Source organism: Heterodontus francisci, chromosome 2 (genome assembly GCF_036365525.1).
Source record: "Heterodontus francisci isolate sHetFra1 chromosome 2, sHetFra1.hap1, whole genome shotgun sequence".
Lineage (NCBI taxonomy): Eukaryota > Metazoa > Chordata > Chondrichthyes > Heterodontiformes > Heterodontidae > Heterodontus > Heterodontus francisci.
In genome coordinates, this window is record NC_090372.1 from 107008154 (window position 1) to 107025433 (window position 17280).

The 17280-nt window shown below is 42.9% G+C and overlaps 1 protein-coding gene across 9 annotated transcripts in view; it reads right to left on the minus strand.

Annotated features, from left to right (window-relative positions):
- The window catches only part of arl4aa (ADP-ribosylation factor-like 4aa), a 100678-nt gene that overhangs the window by 21214 nt on the left and 62184 nt on the right, over positions 1-17280 (minus strand). The window contains exon 3 of one of the 9 annotated variants that reach the window (XM_068009507.1): positions 8497-8654. The exons of the other annotated variants lie outside the window; for them this stretch is intronic. Within the exon in view, the coding sequence (XP_067865608.1) occupies positions 8619-8654 (36 nt within the window). The 3' untranslated portion in view covers positions 8497-8618. Of the gene's footprint in view, positions 1-8496; positions 8655-17280 lie in introns of those variants that run through there. 9 annotated transcript variants of the gene reach the window in all.

Here is a 17280-nt window from a genome sequence, read left to right on the forward strand (position 1 = left end):
ATAAAGGAAGAAATAATAGAAGCTTTTCAAAAGGTATGAAGATAATTATAGGGGATTTTAATCTACATACAGACTGGGAAAATCAGATGGGCAAAGGTAGCCTAGATGAGAAGTTCATAGAATATTTTTGGGATTGTTTCTTAGAACAGGACATTTTGGAGCCAGAGAGCATGCTATACTAGACCTGTTATTGTGCAAGGAGATAGGAATAATTAATGACCTCATGGTGAAGACGCCCCTAGGCAGCAGCGATCATAACATGATTGAAATTTACATTCAGTTTTAGGGAGAGAAGAGTGGATCTAAGACAAGCATTTAAAACTTAAATAAGGACAATTATGAGGGCATGAAAGCAGAGCGAGATAAAGTGAACTGGCAAATTAGGTTAAGGGATAGGTCGATAGAGATGCAGTGGCAGACATTTAAGGAGATATTTCACAATACACAGAATAGATACATTCAAACAAAAAAGAAAAATTCTAAGGGGAGGGCCCACCATCCATGGTTAACTAAAAAAGTTAAAGATAGTATCAAACTTAAAGAAAAAGCATGTAATTGAACAAAGATGAGTGGCAGGTCAGAAGATTGGACAGAATATAAAAAACAGCAAAGAATGACTAAAAGATGAATAAGGAGGGAAAAATTAGAGTAAGAGAGAAAGCTAGCTAGAAATATAAAAACAGATAGTAAGAGTTTCTATAGATATTTTAAAAAGAAAAGTAAACAAAGTGAGCATGGGTCCTATAGAAAATGAGTCTGGGGTATTAATAATGGAAAATAAAGAGATGGCAGATGGGTCGAACAGGTATTTTGCATCGGTCTTCACCATAGAGGATACAGGTAACATCCCAGAAATAGCTGCAAATCAGGAAATGGAGGGGAGGGAGGAACTTGAGAAAATTACAGTTACCAGAGAAGTGGTACTGAGCAAACTGTTAGAGCTGCGAGCTGACAAGTCCCCGGGTCCTGATCGATTTCATCCTGGGGTCTTAAAAGAAATGGCTAGTGAGACAGTTGTTTTTGATTCCCCAAAATTCCCTAGATTCGGAGAGGATTCCATTAGAATGGAATGTAACTAATGTAACTCCTTTATTCAAAAAGGGAGGGAGACAGAAAGCAGCAAACCGCAGACCAGTTAGCTTAACATCCGTCATAGGGAAAATGTTAGAAGCTATTATTAAAGACGTTATAGCAGGGGACTTAGAAAAAAATCAAGATAATCAGGCAGAGTCAACATGGTTTTGTGAAAGGGAAATCAGGTTAAATCAATTTATTGGAGTTCTTTGAAGAAGTAACATGTGCTGTGGATAAAGGGGAACCAGTGGATGTACTGTACTTAGATTTCCAAAAGGCATTTGATAAGGTGCCACATCAAAGGTTATTGCGGAAAATAAAAGCTCATGGTGTAAGGGGTAACATATTGGTATGGATAGAAGATTGCTCGCTAACAGGAAACAGAGAGTAGGCATAAATGGATTATTTTCTCATTGGCAAGATGTAATGAGTGGTGTGCCACAGGGATCAGTGCTGGGACCTCAACTTTTTACAATTTATAGAAATGACTTAGATGAAGGGACTGAAAGTCTAGTTGCTAAATTTGCTGATGACACAAAGATAGATAGGAAAGTAAGTTGTGAAGAGGACATGAGATTACAAAGGGATATAGATAGGTTAATTGAGTGGAAAGATCTGGCAAATGGAGTCTAATGTGGGAAAATGTTTAATCGTCCATTTTAGCAGGAAGAATAGAAAAGTAGCATATTATCTAAATGGTGAGAGATTGCATATCTCTGAGATGCAGAGGGATCTGGGTGTCCTAGTGCACGAATCGCAAAAGGATAGTATGTAGGTTCTGCAAGTAATTAGGAAAGCTCATAGATGTTATCGCTTATGGCAAGGGAATTGAATACAAAAGTAGGGATGTTATGTTTCAGTTATACAGGGCATTGGTGAGACCACATTTGGAGTACTGTGTACAGTACTGGTCTCCTTATTTAAGGAAGGATGTAAATACATTGGAAGCAGTTCAGAGAAGGTTTACGAGACTAATACTTGGAATAGGTGGGTTGTCCTATGAGGAAAGGTTGGAGAGGCTAGGCTTGTAACTGCTGGTGTTTAGAAGAGTAAGAGGTGACTTGATTGAAACATATAAGATCCTAAAGGGTCTTGACAGGGTGGATATGGAAAGGATGTTTCCCCTTGTGGGAAAATCTAGAACTAGGGGTCACGGTTTAAAAATAAGGGGTCGCCCATTTAAGACAGAGATGAGGAGAATTTTTTTCTCTCAGAGGGTTGAGTGTCTTTGGAACTCTCTTCCTCAAAAGACAGTGGAAGCAGAGTCTTTGAATATTTTTAAGGCAGAGGTAGATAGATTCCTGATAAGCAAGTAGGTGAAAGGTTATAGGGTTAGGCGGGAATGTGAAGTTGAGGTTACAATCATATCAGCCATAATCTTGTTGAATAGCGGAGCAGGCCCAAGGGGCTGAGTGGCCTACTCCTGCTCCTAATTTGTATGTTTGTATCTTTATATGTTCACATTATAGGAACTTCGACAGTTAATATATGTGACTCCAGGAAGTAGCATTAAATATGAACCTGTGGCTTTAGTGTGCCACTCTCCATTTCAAAAAAATCTCACGGAAGAGTGAAGGTTGACGGCAGGGGATTCATAAAAATGTAAGCATTCATGCCCATTTAGGGCTCTTGAGTTCATCATTCTACTACAGAATGCCATGAAAAGTAAGAGAACAGCACATCTGGTGTTGACAGTCTCTATTAGTGTAAAAGTATCTCTAATATACAGCTAATGGTACATAGGTACATAGCGTTCGCCAGAGCTGGCGGACAGCCATAAAGGCGGGGCTAAAGTGTGGCGAGTCGAAGAGACTTAGCAGTTGGCAGGAAAAAAGACAGAGGCGCAAGGGGAGAGCCAACTGTGTAACAGCCCCGACAAACAAATTTTTCTGCAGCACCTGTGGAAGAGCCTGTCACTCTAGAATTGGCCTTTATAGCCACTCCAGGCGCTGCTCCACACACCACTGACCACCTCCAGGCGCTTACCCATTGTCTCTCGAGATAAGGAGGCCAAAGAACAGGTACATAGGTTAAAGAAAAACGTTAGTACACAGTCAATATCACTAACAAGACTCAATTCGTAGACTATCACCTGGAATTTCTGGTGGGGTCCTCCCAATTTCACATCATAACCTTGGTGGAAATGCAGGACATTCTAAACCCTATAGTTCACCTAAGCAGAATGACAATTTTGCTTGGCTCGCTCAATCTAGCTTCAGCAGAAATCCTGGAGAAACGCCGCCTACCCCATTTCTCCAAGGTTTCCACTGAAGTTATGATGACAATAGGGAGAACCCACTAATATAAGGATTTGTTTCATGAAACATTTTACCTGATCTAAATGATAAAAGTTGAAACAAAAACAAGAAATGCTGGAATCACTCAGCAGGTCTGGCAGCATCTGTGAAAAGAGAAGCAGAGTTAACGTTTCGGGTCAGCTACCCTTCTTCGGAAAGTTGATGTTTTTCCTCTTACAATGCAGAAGGTTCTTTACAAATATAAAGCTGTACAACTGAATCAGAATGGATCCTAATCAAAATACTTCATCAAGGAGAGGTTTGGCTGTGCTAGTTCTGCCTTTATATTAATGGTTCATTAGAATTGAAACTCAGGCACATGGGGCTGAATTTTCAGGGCGCCCGAAGGCAGGAATGGAGGCGGGTGGTGGGGGGACCTGAAAATACCGGTACTGAGCGGCAATTTCAAGGCACTGATCCTGGCGCCAGCAATAATCACCAGGGCGGGGGGAGGGTGGAACAGGAATTTGGCTCTCCTCCCAATGTGGGCAGTTAAACTAGCTAAAAAGCTCATTCAGAGCTTGCTCGATGTGGGGGGGGGGGGAATATTTAAAGTAACAAATGGGTTTTAGAAGTTGTCACTGTTCAGCTGAGGCGAAGCCAGTACACAGTGCGGAAGCCATTCATAGCTGCCTCAGGGCATCACCCCGGTCCCATAAGAGAGGTATGGACCTTGAGGACTGTGAGACCCTGGAAGGATACAGCTCATTGGGGAGGAGTAGGAGCAGGAAGTAAGAGAGGAGGAGGAAGGTGAGATGTAGGCAGAAAGTGCTGAACAGAGATGTTCCCCAGCTGCACATCAAAGTGGCCGCCTCCTGCCACCCTCTGGGAAGAGGACCTCCCTCCTCTCCCTCATGGGCTCCAGCATTAGTTCCTGGTCTGCATCGATGAAGTGAGGGGCTGCCCTGCCCCGGATGGCAGGCTTCCCTCTGGTGCAGTGGAAAGTTTTGGCACAAACCACAGATTTCTCAGGACAACAAGCAGCCTCAGTGATGGTGCAGTGAGGAGTCTAAATGAGTCCCACACTTCATTTGATCCACCTCCATTCCAGCCCTCACTGGCTCAAAGCAGGCAGGAAACCCGTCTCCATAACAATTAAGTGCTCACCCCCGTGAAAATCTGAAATTTAATCAATCAGTTTCCCACCAAAGGCGAGTTTCTGACCCTAAAACAAACCCGAATCCGGTTTCCTACCTCCATGGCAAAATTTCAGCCTATGCTTGCTGCAAGTGGCTAAAAGATGGAGCCTGATTCCTACAAATTCAGCTGTATAGAAACTCAAATACTGGAGAGCTTGCCTCCCCTCCTACTCACCATGTCGGGAGAGCACCATTTAGTCATCTGACTTTCAGCACATTTCAAATTGACAGCTTAACAAATGACAATTTTAAAAGATGCTAAAAGCTATAATAATAGTTCAGGTAAGAAGCTGTTTCCAAGAACAGTAAGCGATAAAAAATATATCTAGATTGATACTCACCATGAGTCTTGGAGTTTTTTTTAAACACAGTTTGGAGTTGAAAGGCTCACAGATTATTTTCACCTACTCACAAACCACTTCTATACCTTTCCTCTTTATGCTGCAGAGAATGATTTTAGAGGAATTTTTAAATTACAATCAAAACAACAAAATATATAATTACATGCTATCATTACAATCTAAATTGTTAAACACTGAGAATTGAGCGCCAGCATTTCACCTTCACCAACTCCAAGACCTGTGGTGAGTAGCATCTGTTCAGACCTTGTGTGTCAGCTGTGGTTCAGTCAGTAGCACACTTGCTTTTGAGACAGAAAGTTCTGGGTTTAAGTCCCAATGGGGATCAGCACCTAATCGTTTAGATAGGCACTCTACAACCTTCCCAGCAGAACAATTTCAGACTGTAATCCCTGCCCCCATTTGTTTCATTTTCTTTGCAGGTTTCAGTTTTATTCTCACCTTTCCCTTGTTTTTGCTTTTGGTTGGCAGCTGCTTATCATTCTGCCATTCATATCTCCTCTAGACACATTTATTTTTTTCTTTACTTGTCGTTTTACCACTCCCTTTGGCCCTGCACCACCAAATCTTTTGTCATGTAATCTCTCTAGTCTTCCACCCTATCACAGACCTTTTCTTTTGTTCTTTTTCCACCTTCCCCCCGCCCCCTTCACTTGCTTAAAATCTATTACATCTCTAAACTTTCCTAGTTCAGATGAAAGGTTATTAACCTCCATGGATGTTGCCAGACCTGTTGAGTGCTTCCAATAGTTTCTGTTTTTATTTCAGATTTCCAGTATCTGCAATATTTTGCTTTTGAATCTGGGCTGACACTCCAGTGCAGTTTTGATAGAGTGCTGTGCTGTTAGAGCAGCTGTCTTTCAGATGAGATATTAAACCGAGGCCCCGTCTGCCCTCTCAGTTGGACGCAAAAGATCCCGTGGCACTACTTCAAAGAAGAATAGAGGAGTTATCCCTGGTGTCCTGGCCAATATTTATCCCTCAATCCCTCAACAAATAACAGATTATCTGGTCGTCATCACATTGATGCTTGTGGAGGTTTGTTGTGGGCAAATTGTGCCACATTTCCTACATTTCAACAGTGCCTACACTTCAAAAGTACTTCACCGATTGTAAAGCACTTTGGAACATCCAGTGGTCTTGAAAATTGCTATATAAATTCAAGTGATTCTTTTTTTCCAAACTTTGAAAGATGGCAGCTGGATGCTTATGGAAAGTTTGTTGCTGCACACTTTTCAATTTTGTTCAGCAATTCCAGCAGCAATTTCACGATTGGAAAAAAAACCTATCAAGATGCCTTCTCTGAAGACTTTTAATTTTTAATGACCATCTTCAGTAGCTTCATCCATTGAACCTTCTCTCCATTAAAGGCCTGCTCAGGTTGGGAAAAAGAACCCGACCTGAACCCGACTGAACCACAGCGGACCCAAGCCCGACCCGGCCCAAGTCCCTCCAATTTTGCCCAGTGCCCGAACCGATCCGAGCTCGACTCGACCCCAACCCAACCATCCCTTTACTTACCTTCCAAACTCGGAACCTCCAGGAAGATGCAGCGCATGAATGGTGACGTCATAGTGACGTCACTCGCTCACTGTGCAGACTCAGTTTCGTCCCGGACTCCCAGCTCAGGTAAGTCTTTTAATTTCAATACTTACCGGCAGAGCACTTACTATGTGTGTTAGGCCCGACCTGGACTCGGCTAGACCCGACCCAGACTCGGCTCGGACCGAGCCCAAGAGCCGAACCTGGAAGAGAGGCCCGACCCGACCCGAGCCCAACACATGTCATCGGGTCCCAACGGGTTGGGTAGCAGGCCTTTACCTTTCATCATAAAGTCAGAAGTAGGGATGTTCGCTGATGATTGTACGATGTTCAGTACCATTCGTGACTTCTCAGATGTTGAAGCAGTCCATATCCATATGCAGCAAGACCTGGACTCAGAATTGGGCTGATATGTGGCAAGTAACATTTGCGCCATACAAGTGCCAGGCAATGACGATCTCCAATGAGAATCTAACCATCTCCCCCTGACATTCAAGAGCATTACCATCACTGAATCTCCCACTATCAACATTCTGGGAGTTACCATTGACCAGAAACTGAACTGGAGTAGCCACATAAATACTATGGCTACAACAGCAGGTCAGAGGCTGAAAATTCTGCAGTGAGTAATCCATCTCCTGATTCCCCATTGACTGTCCACCATCTACAAGACACAAGTCAGGAGTGTGATGAAATACTCTCCACTTGCCTGGATGAGTGCAGCTCAGACAACACTCAGGAAGCTCAACACCATCCAGGGCAAAGCAGCCCTCTTGATTGGCATCCCATCCACCACCTTAAACATTCACTCCTTCCGCCACCGATGTACAGTGGCAGCAGTGTGTACCATCTACAAGATGCATTGCAGCAACTCACCACACCTCCTTCGACAGCACCTTCCAAACCCACAACCTCTACCACCTCAAAGGACAAGGGCAGCTGACATGTGGGAACACCACCACCTGCAAGTTCCCCTCCAAGTCACACATTATCCTGACTTGGAAATATCACTGTTCCTTCACTGTCACTGGATCAAAGTCCTGGAACTCTCTTTCTAACAGTACTGTGGGTATTCCTGCACCAGATGGACTGCAGCAGTTCAAGAAAAATAAAAAAAGAATAAAAAAAATTTGAGGCACATCAATAGACATTGTTTGTAATTTTCTGTTCCCAGTTTACTATGGTGCGTGCAAATAAATTCTCTTGGTCAGGGATTTTCTTTTATTCATTCATGAGATGTGGGCATCTGTGGCAAGGCCAGTAATGATTGCCCATTCCTAATTGCCCTGAAGAAGGTGGTGGTGAGCCACCTTTTTGAACCATTGCAGTCCTTGGGTGGAGGTGAAGGTATTCCTACAGTGCTGTTTGGTAGGGAGTTCAAAGATTTGACCAAGCAATGATGAAAGCATTGGTGGTAAAGGTTACAAGTTTGGGAGACATTGTTGAAAATGTTGCTACAGTGTATTTGGTAGATGGTACGTTCTACAAACATGGTGCACCAGTGGTGGATGTGATACCAATTAATTGGGCTACTTTGACCTGGATAGTGTTGAGCTTCTTGAGTGTTGAAGCTGCACTCATCCAGGCAAGGGGAGAATATTACATTACACTCCTAACTTGTGCCTTGTAGATGGTGGACAGTTTTGGACAGTCAGGAAGTCAGTCACTAGCTGCAAAACATCTAGCCTCTGATCTGATCTTATACCACAGTATTTATGTGGCTAGTGCATTTACATTTCCTGATCAATGATGATCTCGAGGATGTTGATGGTAGTGGATTTTACAATGGAAATGACATTAAATGTTGGAGATGGTCATTGCTTGGTACTTGTGCGCCACAAATGTTATTTTCCATTTATCAGCCCAAGTCTTGCTGCACGCGGAGTTTGAGAGGAATTAAAATAGCAACTGATGTGTCATGATATAAAATTGATAGCATAACAATGATTGTTAATTACATAATATTCCCAGTTGCCATTTGGAAAAAATTGTACCATATAGAATCATAATGATTACAACACAGAAGACGACCATTCGGCCCATCATGTCTCTGCAAGAGCAACTCACTTAGTCCCACTCCCTGTCTTCTTTTCTCCCATAGCCCTGTAAATTCTTCTCTTCAGATAATCGTCCAATTTTCTTTTGAAAGCCACGATTGAATCCACCTCCACCACACTCTCAGGCAGTGTATTCCAGATACTAGCCATTCACTGTGTAAAAATGTTTTTCTTCATGTCACTGTTCTAAAGTAGAATTAAGGGTTAAAATGATTACGTCTCCTATTGACTGAGTTAATCACAGGTTGTATGTCCTATCCTTGATCTGTGCTGAGCTACAGTTGGCCTCAGGATCTCTGGGCTGGAAGGGAATTGAAAATATATAAGCCAGTATTACTAATTCTATCCAATTCCCTTGGAGAATGTAAATATGTAGATGTCATGTGAGGACAGGATTGGACTCAGCTGTGATGGTGAATAACCTACTGATATTCATTGACACATGATTAATGATCATATGGAAAAGTTACTGGAGTATGACTGACATCCACAGAATCGTACTTCTGCAGGACCCAGCACCTTTAGTCAAGGAGGGGATAAGTATTTTCCCTTTTTTTTTAAATGTTACATTTTATAGTAATTGCTGGAAACCTTGTCTTGCTTTATTAAATGTCTCTGCCTCTGCATTTTCTTAGACCTTTGAAGCTATTTTCTGCTCCCTTCCAAATGATGGTACTAATTTCGATTATTTATTGTGCCATGGCAGTTTGTTGACAGTTTTATAGCTATTCTACCAAAGATTAGCATACTGTACTTTGAGTTTCAAACATTGCTCAGTAAGTTCAAAGGAAAGTATCCCTTCTGGTTGCACAATTACAGTAAAATCAGGTCTGACTGAAAAGTAAAAATTAGGCTGCAATATGTTGAATTCAGCTTTGATATTGCACAATAATTTGTTTTTGAGCCCTAAAGCACAGTTAACATTCTACAGTTCATGATCATCCCCATTTTACTTTGAAGTTGCAAGTTGATAAGGTGGAGCTGTGCCTGAAGAAGTTGTGCAGCACCAATAAAAGGCAACTCTTAATTTCTAGATAAAGATGGCAGTTCTTTCACAGGTTTGCATATATTACTACATACATGTATCCCAAAGATAATCCAGTGAAAACGGAAGATGTTGAAAATGCTGGTCCCTTTAATTGACTTACTTCAGAGTAAACACAGAGCAGGTGATGCTCATTGCAGTTTATATTTAAGAGCTGGGTTTTTCCTCTGTCAGGGAGTTAGTTCAGAAGGGAAGAGTGGAAACTTGGTATTTGTCTTGAACTGTGGATTGAGAATAAAATAGTTGTGGGTCAGAGACTGTCTCCTGCTTCTGGTGAATGGATATCTGCCAATTGATCAAAAATTCCTAGATGGCAGGCCCTACATTACCCCTCCTCATCCTTCTTGACTTGTCTCCACCCTTTGATGATACTATTTTCCTCCAATGCCTGGATGGGAATGCCCTTGCCTGGTTCAATTACTATCTATTCAGTCATCACCAGAGAATCACTTCCAATGGTTTTTCTTCCCACTCCAAATCATTACCTCTGCAGTTCCGCCAAGGATCAAACCTTGGCCCTCTCCTATTTATCATCTGCATACTGCCCCTCAGCAACATCATCTGAAAACACAATGTCAGGTCCCACATGTATGCTGACGACCTTATCTCACCACCACTACAACTCTTGGCTGCTCCACACTGCCTCCGATTTGTCATGTTGCTTGTCTGACATTGTGTATTGGATGAGCAGAAATTCCTTCCAATTAAATATTGGGAAGACCAAAGACATTGGGCCAGATTTGCAAAGTGGTGGCGGGAAATAGAAGCCTGGTCTGGCTTTTGGCTTGAAACATGCCACCTCTGGGAAGCTGATTCAGATTGCAATTTTCAAGTGGGAAAGCCTTAATTGGTATGGTGACAGGTTTCGTGTCCTCTTTGAGCCAGTGGGATTGGAAGTGGCAGTGGGTCAGATCAAGTGTGGGGCTCATGTAGAATTCCACTGCAGCTATCACTGAGGCTGTCCCGAGGGAAGAAATCTGCCTTCCACTGCACCAGAGGGAAGTAAGATGTCACAGGGGAGCTGGAGGCCTAGCACTAGGGGCAGGGCAGATGCTCACTTCATTGACGCCCAACTGAATCACTACATTAAGGTACTATTTTAATGCTTTGCGAACACTTCCATTCAACGCACAAAAATGACCCCGAGCTTCCAGTTGCTTGTCATTTTAATTCTCCATTCCACTCCCATTCTGACCTCTCTATCCTTGGCCTCTTACACTATTCTACTGAAGCTCAATGAAAGCACAAGGAACCATACTTCATCTTTCGATTAGGCACTTTACAGCCTTCTGGACTCAACATTTAAGTTCAATTTCAGATCTTAACCTTTGCTCCAATTTTTTTCAGACAACAGTTGCTGGTAATGGTTGTTCTTTTGCCATTTTCAGCTTTGCTAGACCCATCTTTTGTTTCTTTTATTATCCCATTACCATCCCCTTTTGTCATTTAATCCATCCTGCCATGCACCCAAACCTTCCCTTTTGTACTTTCCTCCCTTCTCTCAAACCTGTTCACATGGAATCATAGTCATAATGGCAGATGTCCCATCGAATCCATGCTGGCTCTCAGAGCAATCTAATAAGTTCTATTTCCCCACTCTAACCTCATAGCCCTGCAAGTTTATTTCCCTCAATTGACCATCCAATTTCCTTTTCAAATCATTCATCGTCCCCATTTCCACCACCCTCGTTGGCAGCGAGTTCCATCTCATTACCACTTGCTGTGCAAAAAAGTTCTACCATTTCCCCTGCATCTCTTATCCAAAACCTTAACTCTGTGTCCTCTAGTCCTTCGTGATAACATTGAAAGGGGATAGGTATGCATAAAAGTTGAATTAAAGGTTACATTGATTGCACCCCTGTAGTTAAAGTTGTTTGCACGTATGTTTGCATAAGGTGGCACAGTTGTAGAAGTGAAGTCTGCAAAGCTAGTTCTCCAACATTGCCAGGCTTCTGTGCCTGCTCCTGTACAGGCAAGTTCTTTGGTAGTGGTGGGTATAGGCAGTCTATTTTTGGTGTAATCGAATCTCTTTGGTATCCCTTCTTTGTACTCTTCTATCAAATCTAATGAAAGAGGGCAGTGAAATCAATCACCATAACTTTGAAATAAATTGCAATCCAATAAGTTGGAACAGTGCAGCTTTAAGAAATCCCTTGTCTTTCGGCCAGAACATAATTGGCCATTTAATAATCTAGTTGTAATGAGTGCACAGCTGTTGTGCATTGTAAACACCAAGATTTTGCACATGGACCAATTTATTCATTATTTGCATCGACCCAATGAGGGCCTTGCACATTCCACAAAAGAGCAAGAAATGTCAGTAAACAACCAGGTCTGCATTTTCCAGTCTTGTTTTATTTAACCAGTGATCTGATGACTTCATTATCAGCCCAAATTCCAAATCCTGCTCGCCCATTTCACAGATCAGTTGCTGGCAGCTGAAAATTTTACCTATTTTTTTATTTTTTATTTTAATTTTATTTATTTATTTTTTTTATTTAGAGATACAGCACTGAAACAAGTCCTTCGGCCCACCGAGTCTGTGCCGACCAACAACCACCCATTTATACTAACCCTACATTAACCCCATATTCTCTACCACAACCCCACCATTCTCCTACCACCTACCTACACTAGGGGAAATTTACAATGGCCAATTTACCTATCAACCTGCAAGTCTTTGGAGTTGGGAGGAAACTGGAGCACCTGGTGGAAACCCACGCAGACACAGAGAGAACTTGCAAACTCCGCACAGGCAGTACCCAGAACTGAACCCGGGTCACTGGAGCTGTGAGGCTGCGGTGATAACCACTGCGCCACTGTGCCGCCGCCCTTTTAAAGATGATTTCACAGAAAACAAAATTCATTTTGTTTGAACTGTTTGAAGTAGATTTAATCCTTTTACTTTTCCTCTTATGTAATTAGTTAAATTCAAATTCTATTGGATCTGGCTAAAACTACAGAAGAAATGAAGTTAGGCAAATGATGTATGGTTGGCAGTGAGCACAAAGCTTCCAAAACAGTACTTCTTCAAAAAGTATAAAATCGAAAGATTTGGATATCAGCCACATGGCAAAGTTGCATGGTTACGCTGCATTCTCTCAAAACTCAGGGACACTGGCTGTACAAATCCAATTAAGCCTACAGTATCCTTTGTAGGTTTTCAATTCTGCCAACTGCGGTAAAAAAGCTCCTCAAAAGCTATTTCCTCCAATGAGTGCCTGAACCACAAAACCAGGCAGGTCCCAGGTGTGAAACAAATATTATGCTAAATTTGAGGACCTGAGAACACTAGGGAGGGGTTAAAAAAAACTATCAATCTTCCTGCTGCTGATGGTGATCCAGTGAGCTCAGCTGCAAGTGCATGCATGCAGAAATTGGGCAAGGACAGGGTTAAGAATGATTTTTTTCAGGTTTGCACTTGCTGCTGTTCAATATTCAGTGTATTAACACCTAATCTGTACTAATGCTTTGTCTTTCAACACACCATTAACATATTGTTTGCCTTTGCTCCGTGACCTTTTGGTCAGCTATGTGGCCTGGTCCAATCTAGACCTCCTTTGTTATCTCTTGCCCCACCCCCACCTCACTTGCTTATAATCTGTGACTTTTCTAATATTTGTCAGTTCCGAAGAAGGGTCACTGACCCGAAACGTTAACTCTGCTTCTCTTTTCACAGATGCTGCCAGACCTGCTGAGTGATTCCAGCATTTCTCGTTTTTATTTAAGAACGATTGTGATGCTTCTATCCTGGTAATAATGTGACAATACTCACAGTCCCAGAATCATACATAAATAATAGCCTCTTGACCAAGAGACCAGACGCAATTGGTACCTGTGCAATCCCAGATGAGAAAAAGACTCAAAGGTTTCAGAAGAGAAGAAGGGAGTGGAGGGAGTAGGAGAAAATTGGCAGGAAAAAACTAAGAATAAATAAAACAGTAGAAATCCTAATCACATAGCATTGCTGCTACAAATATACTTAAACAAGAGGAAAATCATTGCTGGGAGTGCATTGCAAGGCTGTAATACACGTGATGACGTCATCAGCTACTCAGACTTTGCTCACATGACAATCAACCAAGTTCCAACACTGCTTAATGTACAACTGTGAACACGTTCCCACACAATTTTACAATATTGTAAGAATGAAGGAGATGAGGTGAATGCTTTAGTGATCTGGAATGCATTACCTGAAATGGTGATGGAAGCAGACTCAATAGTTACTTACAAAAAAAAGTAGGATATATACTTCCAGGGCTATAAGTAAAGATCAGGGGAGTGGAACTAATTGGAAACCTCTTTCAAAGAGCTGGCACAGGCACAGTGGGCTGAATGGCCTCTTCTGTGCTGTAAGATTCTATGATTTTACAAGTTTGTGTTTGCGAATGTTTTCCCCTTCAGTAGTATATAGTTGGTATCATTTTTCAGAGCTTTCCTGCTGGATTATGAGCATAATTTGGATCCCTCATTATTGCTACTCACTTTCATTAAACTTTCTGTGTGATTCCACATGTTGTTATACGTTAACGAAATCCTGCAGTTAGCTAGAGAACCTCTAGTGGCTTGTCTGGTTTATCCAGGCAATTCACAGATTTCATTCCAAGTATATGGTCAGTTTGTCAATCTTATTTGGAGCTGGAGTAACACTGCTATATAATTGACAATAGCACATCAAAGTTAGGAAAATTAGTCAGGTACCAACTAAATAAAACCTTGATAAAAATTGATTAAAACCCTAATTAACTAATTAATAAGTAGAGTAACTAAACCAGAGGGAGGAGATTACTGTATTTAGTTAGCATTTAATATTTATAGTAGGAACCTAGCACTAGGGACCATATTGTTAATTATAACAATTTAGTAAGGATTTAGTAAGTATTTATTTATTTTAAATTAATTTATTAATTGGTGCTAGAAATGTCAGTTAGAGGGGTGAAGTGCTTGACCTGTGAGATGTGGGAGGTCCGTGACGCTTCCAGCGTTCTGGACGACTACATCTGCAGGAAGTGTACCCAGTTGCAGCTCCTCACAGACCGCATGGATCGGTTGGAGCGGCAACTGGATGCACTTCGGAGCATGCAGGTGGCAGAAAGCGTCATAGACAGGAGTTTTAGAGAAGTGGTTACACCCAAGGTGCAGGCAGATAGATGGGTGACCGCCAGAAGGGGCAGGTAGTCAGTGCAGGAATCCCCTGTGGCTATCCCCCTCTCTAACAAGTATACCGTTTTGGATACTGTTGGGGGGGGGATGGCCTATCAGGGGAAAACAGCAGCAGCCAGAGCAGTGGCACCACGGCTGGCACTGTTGTTCAGCAAGGAGGGACAAAGCGCAGAAGAGCAATAGTTATAGGGGACTCTATAGTCAGGGGCACAGATAGGCGCTTCTGTGGATGTGAAAGAGACTCCAGGATGGTATGTTGCCTCCCTGGTGCCAGGGTCAAGGATGTCTCTGAACGGACAGGGAGCATTCTGAAGGGGGAGGGAGAACAGCCAGATGTCGTGGTACACATCGGTACCAATGACATAGCAGGAAGAGTGACAAGGTCCTGCAGGGGGAGTTAGGTAGAAAGTTAAAAGACAGGACCTCTAAGGTTGTAATCTCGGGATTACTCCCTGTGCCACGTGCCAGTGAGGCTAGAAATAGGAAGATAGTGCAGCTAAACACGTGGCTGAACAGCTGGTGTAGAAGGGAGGGTTTCTGATATCTGGACCATTGGGATCTCTTCAAGGACAGATGGAACCTGTACAAGAAGGACGGGTTGCATCTAAACTGGAGGGACACAAATATCCTGGCTGCGAGGTTTGTGAGCGTCACTTGGGAGGGTTTAAACTAGTGTGGCATGGGGGTGGGAACCAGAGCGGTAGGTCAGCAAGTGAAATAAATGAGGGGGAACTAGTAAATAAGGCCAGTAAGACTAAGACTAAGAGGAAGAGCAGGCAGGGAGATGTTGCGGAGCACAGCGGAACTGGTGGTCTGAAGTGCATTTGTTTCAATGCGAGTATAACAGGTAAGGCAGATGAACTTAGAGCTTGGATTAATACTTGGAACTATGATGTTGATGCTATTACAGAGACCTCGTTGAGGCTATTGCAGAGACTTGGTTGAGGGAAGGACAGAATTGGCAGCTAAATGTTCCAGGATTTAGAAGCTTCAGGCGGGATAGAGGGGGATGTAAAAGGGATGGGGGAGTTGCATTACTGGTTAAGGAGAATATCACAGCTGTACTGCGCGAGGACACCTCGGAGGGGTCGTGCAGCGAGGCAATATGGGTGGAGCTCAGGAATAGGAAGGGTGCAGTCACGATGTTGGGGGTTTTCTACAGGCCTCCCAACTGCCAGTGGGAGGTAGAGGAGCAGATATATAGACAGATTTTGGAAAGATGTAAAGGTAACAGGGTTGTAGTGGTGGGTGCTTTTAACTTCCCCTATATTGACTGGGACTCACTTAGTGCTCGGGGCTTGGATGGGGCAGAACTTGTAAGGAGCATCCAGGAGGGCTTCTTGAAACAATATGTAGATAGTCCAACTAGGGATGGGGCCGTACTGGACCTGGTATTGGGGAATGAGCCCGGCCAGGTGGTCGAAGTTTCAGGAGGGGAGAATTTCGGGAACAGTGACCATAATTCCATAAGTTTTAAGGTACTTGTGGATAAGGATAAGAGTCGTCCTCAGGTGAAGGTGCTAAATTGGGGGAAGGCTAATTATAACAATATTAGGCAGGAACTGAAGAATTAAATTGGGGCGGCTGTTTGAGGGTAAATCAATATCTGACATGTGGGAGTCTTTCAAACGTCAGTTGATTAGAATCTAGGACCAGCACGTTCCTGTGAGGAAGAAGGATAAGTTTGGCAAGTTTCGGGAAGCTTGGATAACGTGGGATATTGTGAGCCTAGTCAAAAAGAAAAAGGAAGCATTCATAAGGGCTGGAAGGCTAGGAACAGACGAATCCCTTGAGGAATATAAAGACACTAGGAAGGAACTTAAGCAAGGAGTCAGGAGGCTAAAAGGGGTAATGAAAAGTCATTGGCAAACAGGATTAAGGAAAATCCCAAGGCTTTTTATACATATGTAGAGAGCAAGAGGGTAACTAGGGAAAGGGTTGGCCCACTCAAGGACAGAGAAGGGAATCTATGTGTGGAGCCAGAGGAAATGGGTGAGGTACTAAATGAGTACTTTGCATCAGTATTCACCAAAGAGAAGGACTTGGTGGATGATGAGCCTAGGGAAGGGAGTGTAGATAGTCTCAGTCATCTCATTATCAAAAAGGAGGAGGTGTTGGGTGTCCTGCAAAGCATTAAAGTAGATAAGTCCCCAGGGCCTGATGGGATCTACCCCAGAATACTGAGGGAGGCAAGGGAAGAAATTGCTGGGGCCTTGACAGAAATCTTTGCATCCTCATTGGCTACAGGTGAGGTCCCAGAGGACTGGAGAATAGCCAATGTTGTTCCTTTGTTTAAGAAGGGTAGCAAGGATAATCCAGGAAATTATAGGCCGGTGAGCCTTACGTCAGTGGTAGGGAAATTATTAGAGAGGATTCTTCGGGACAGGATTGACTCCCATTTGGAAACAAACTAACTTATTAGCGAGAGGCAGCATGGTTACGTGAAGGGGAGGTCGTGTCTCACTAATTTGATTGAGTTTTTTGAGGAAGTGACAAAGATGATTGATGAAGGAAGGGCAGTGGATGTTATCTGTATGGACTTCAGTAAAGCCTTTGACAAGGTCCCTCATGGCAGACTGGTACAAAAGGTGAAGTCATACGGGA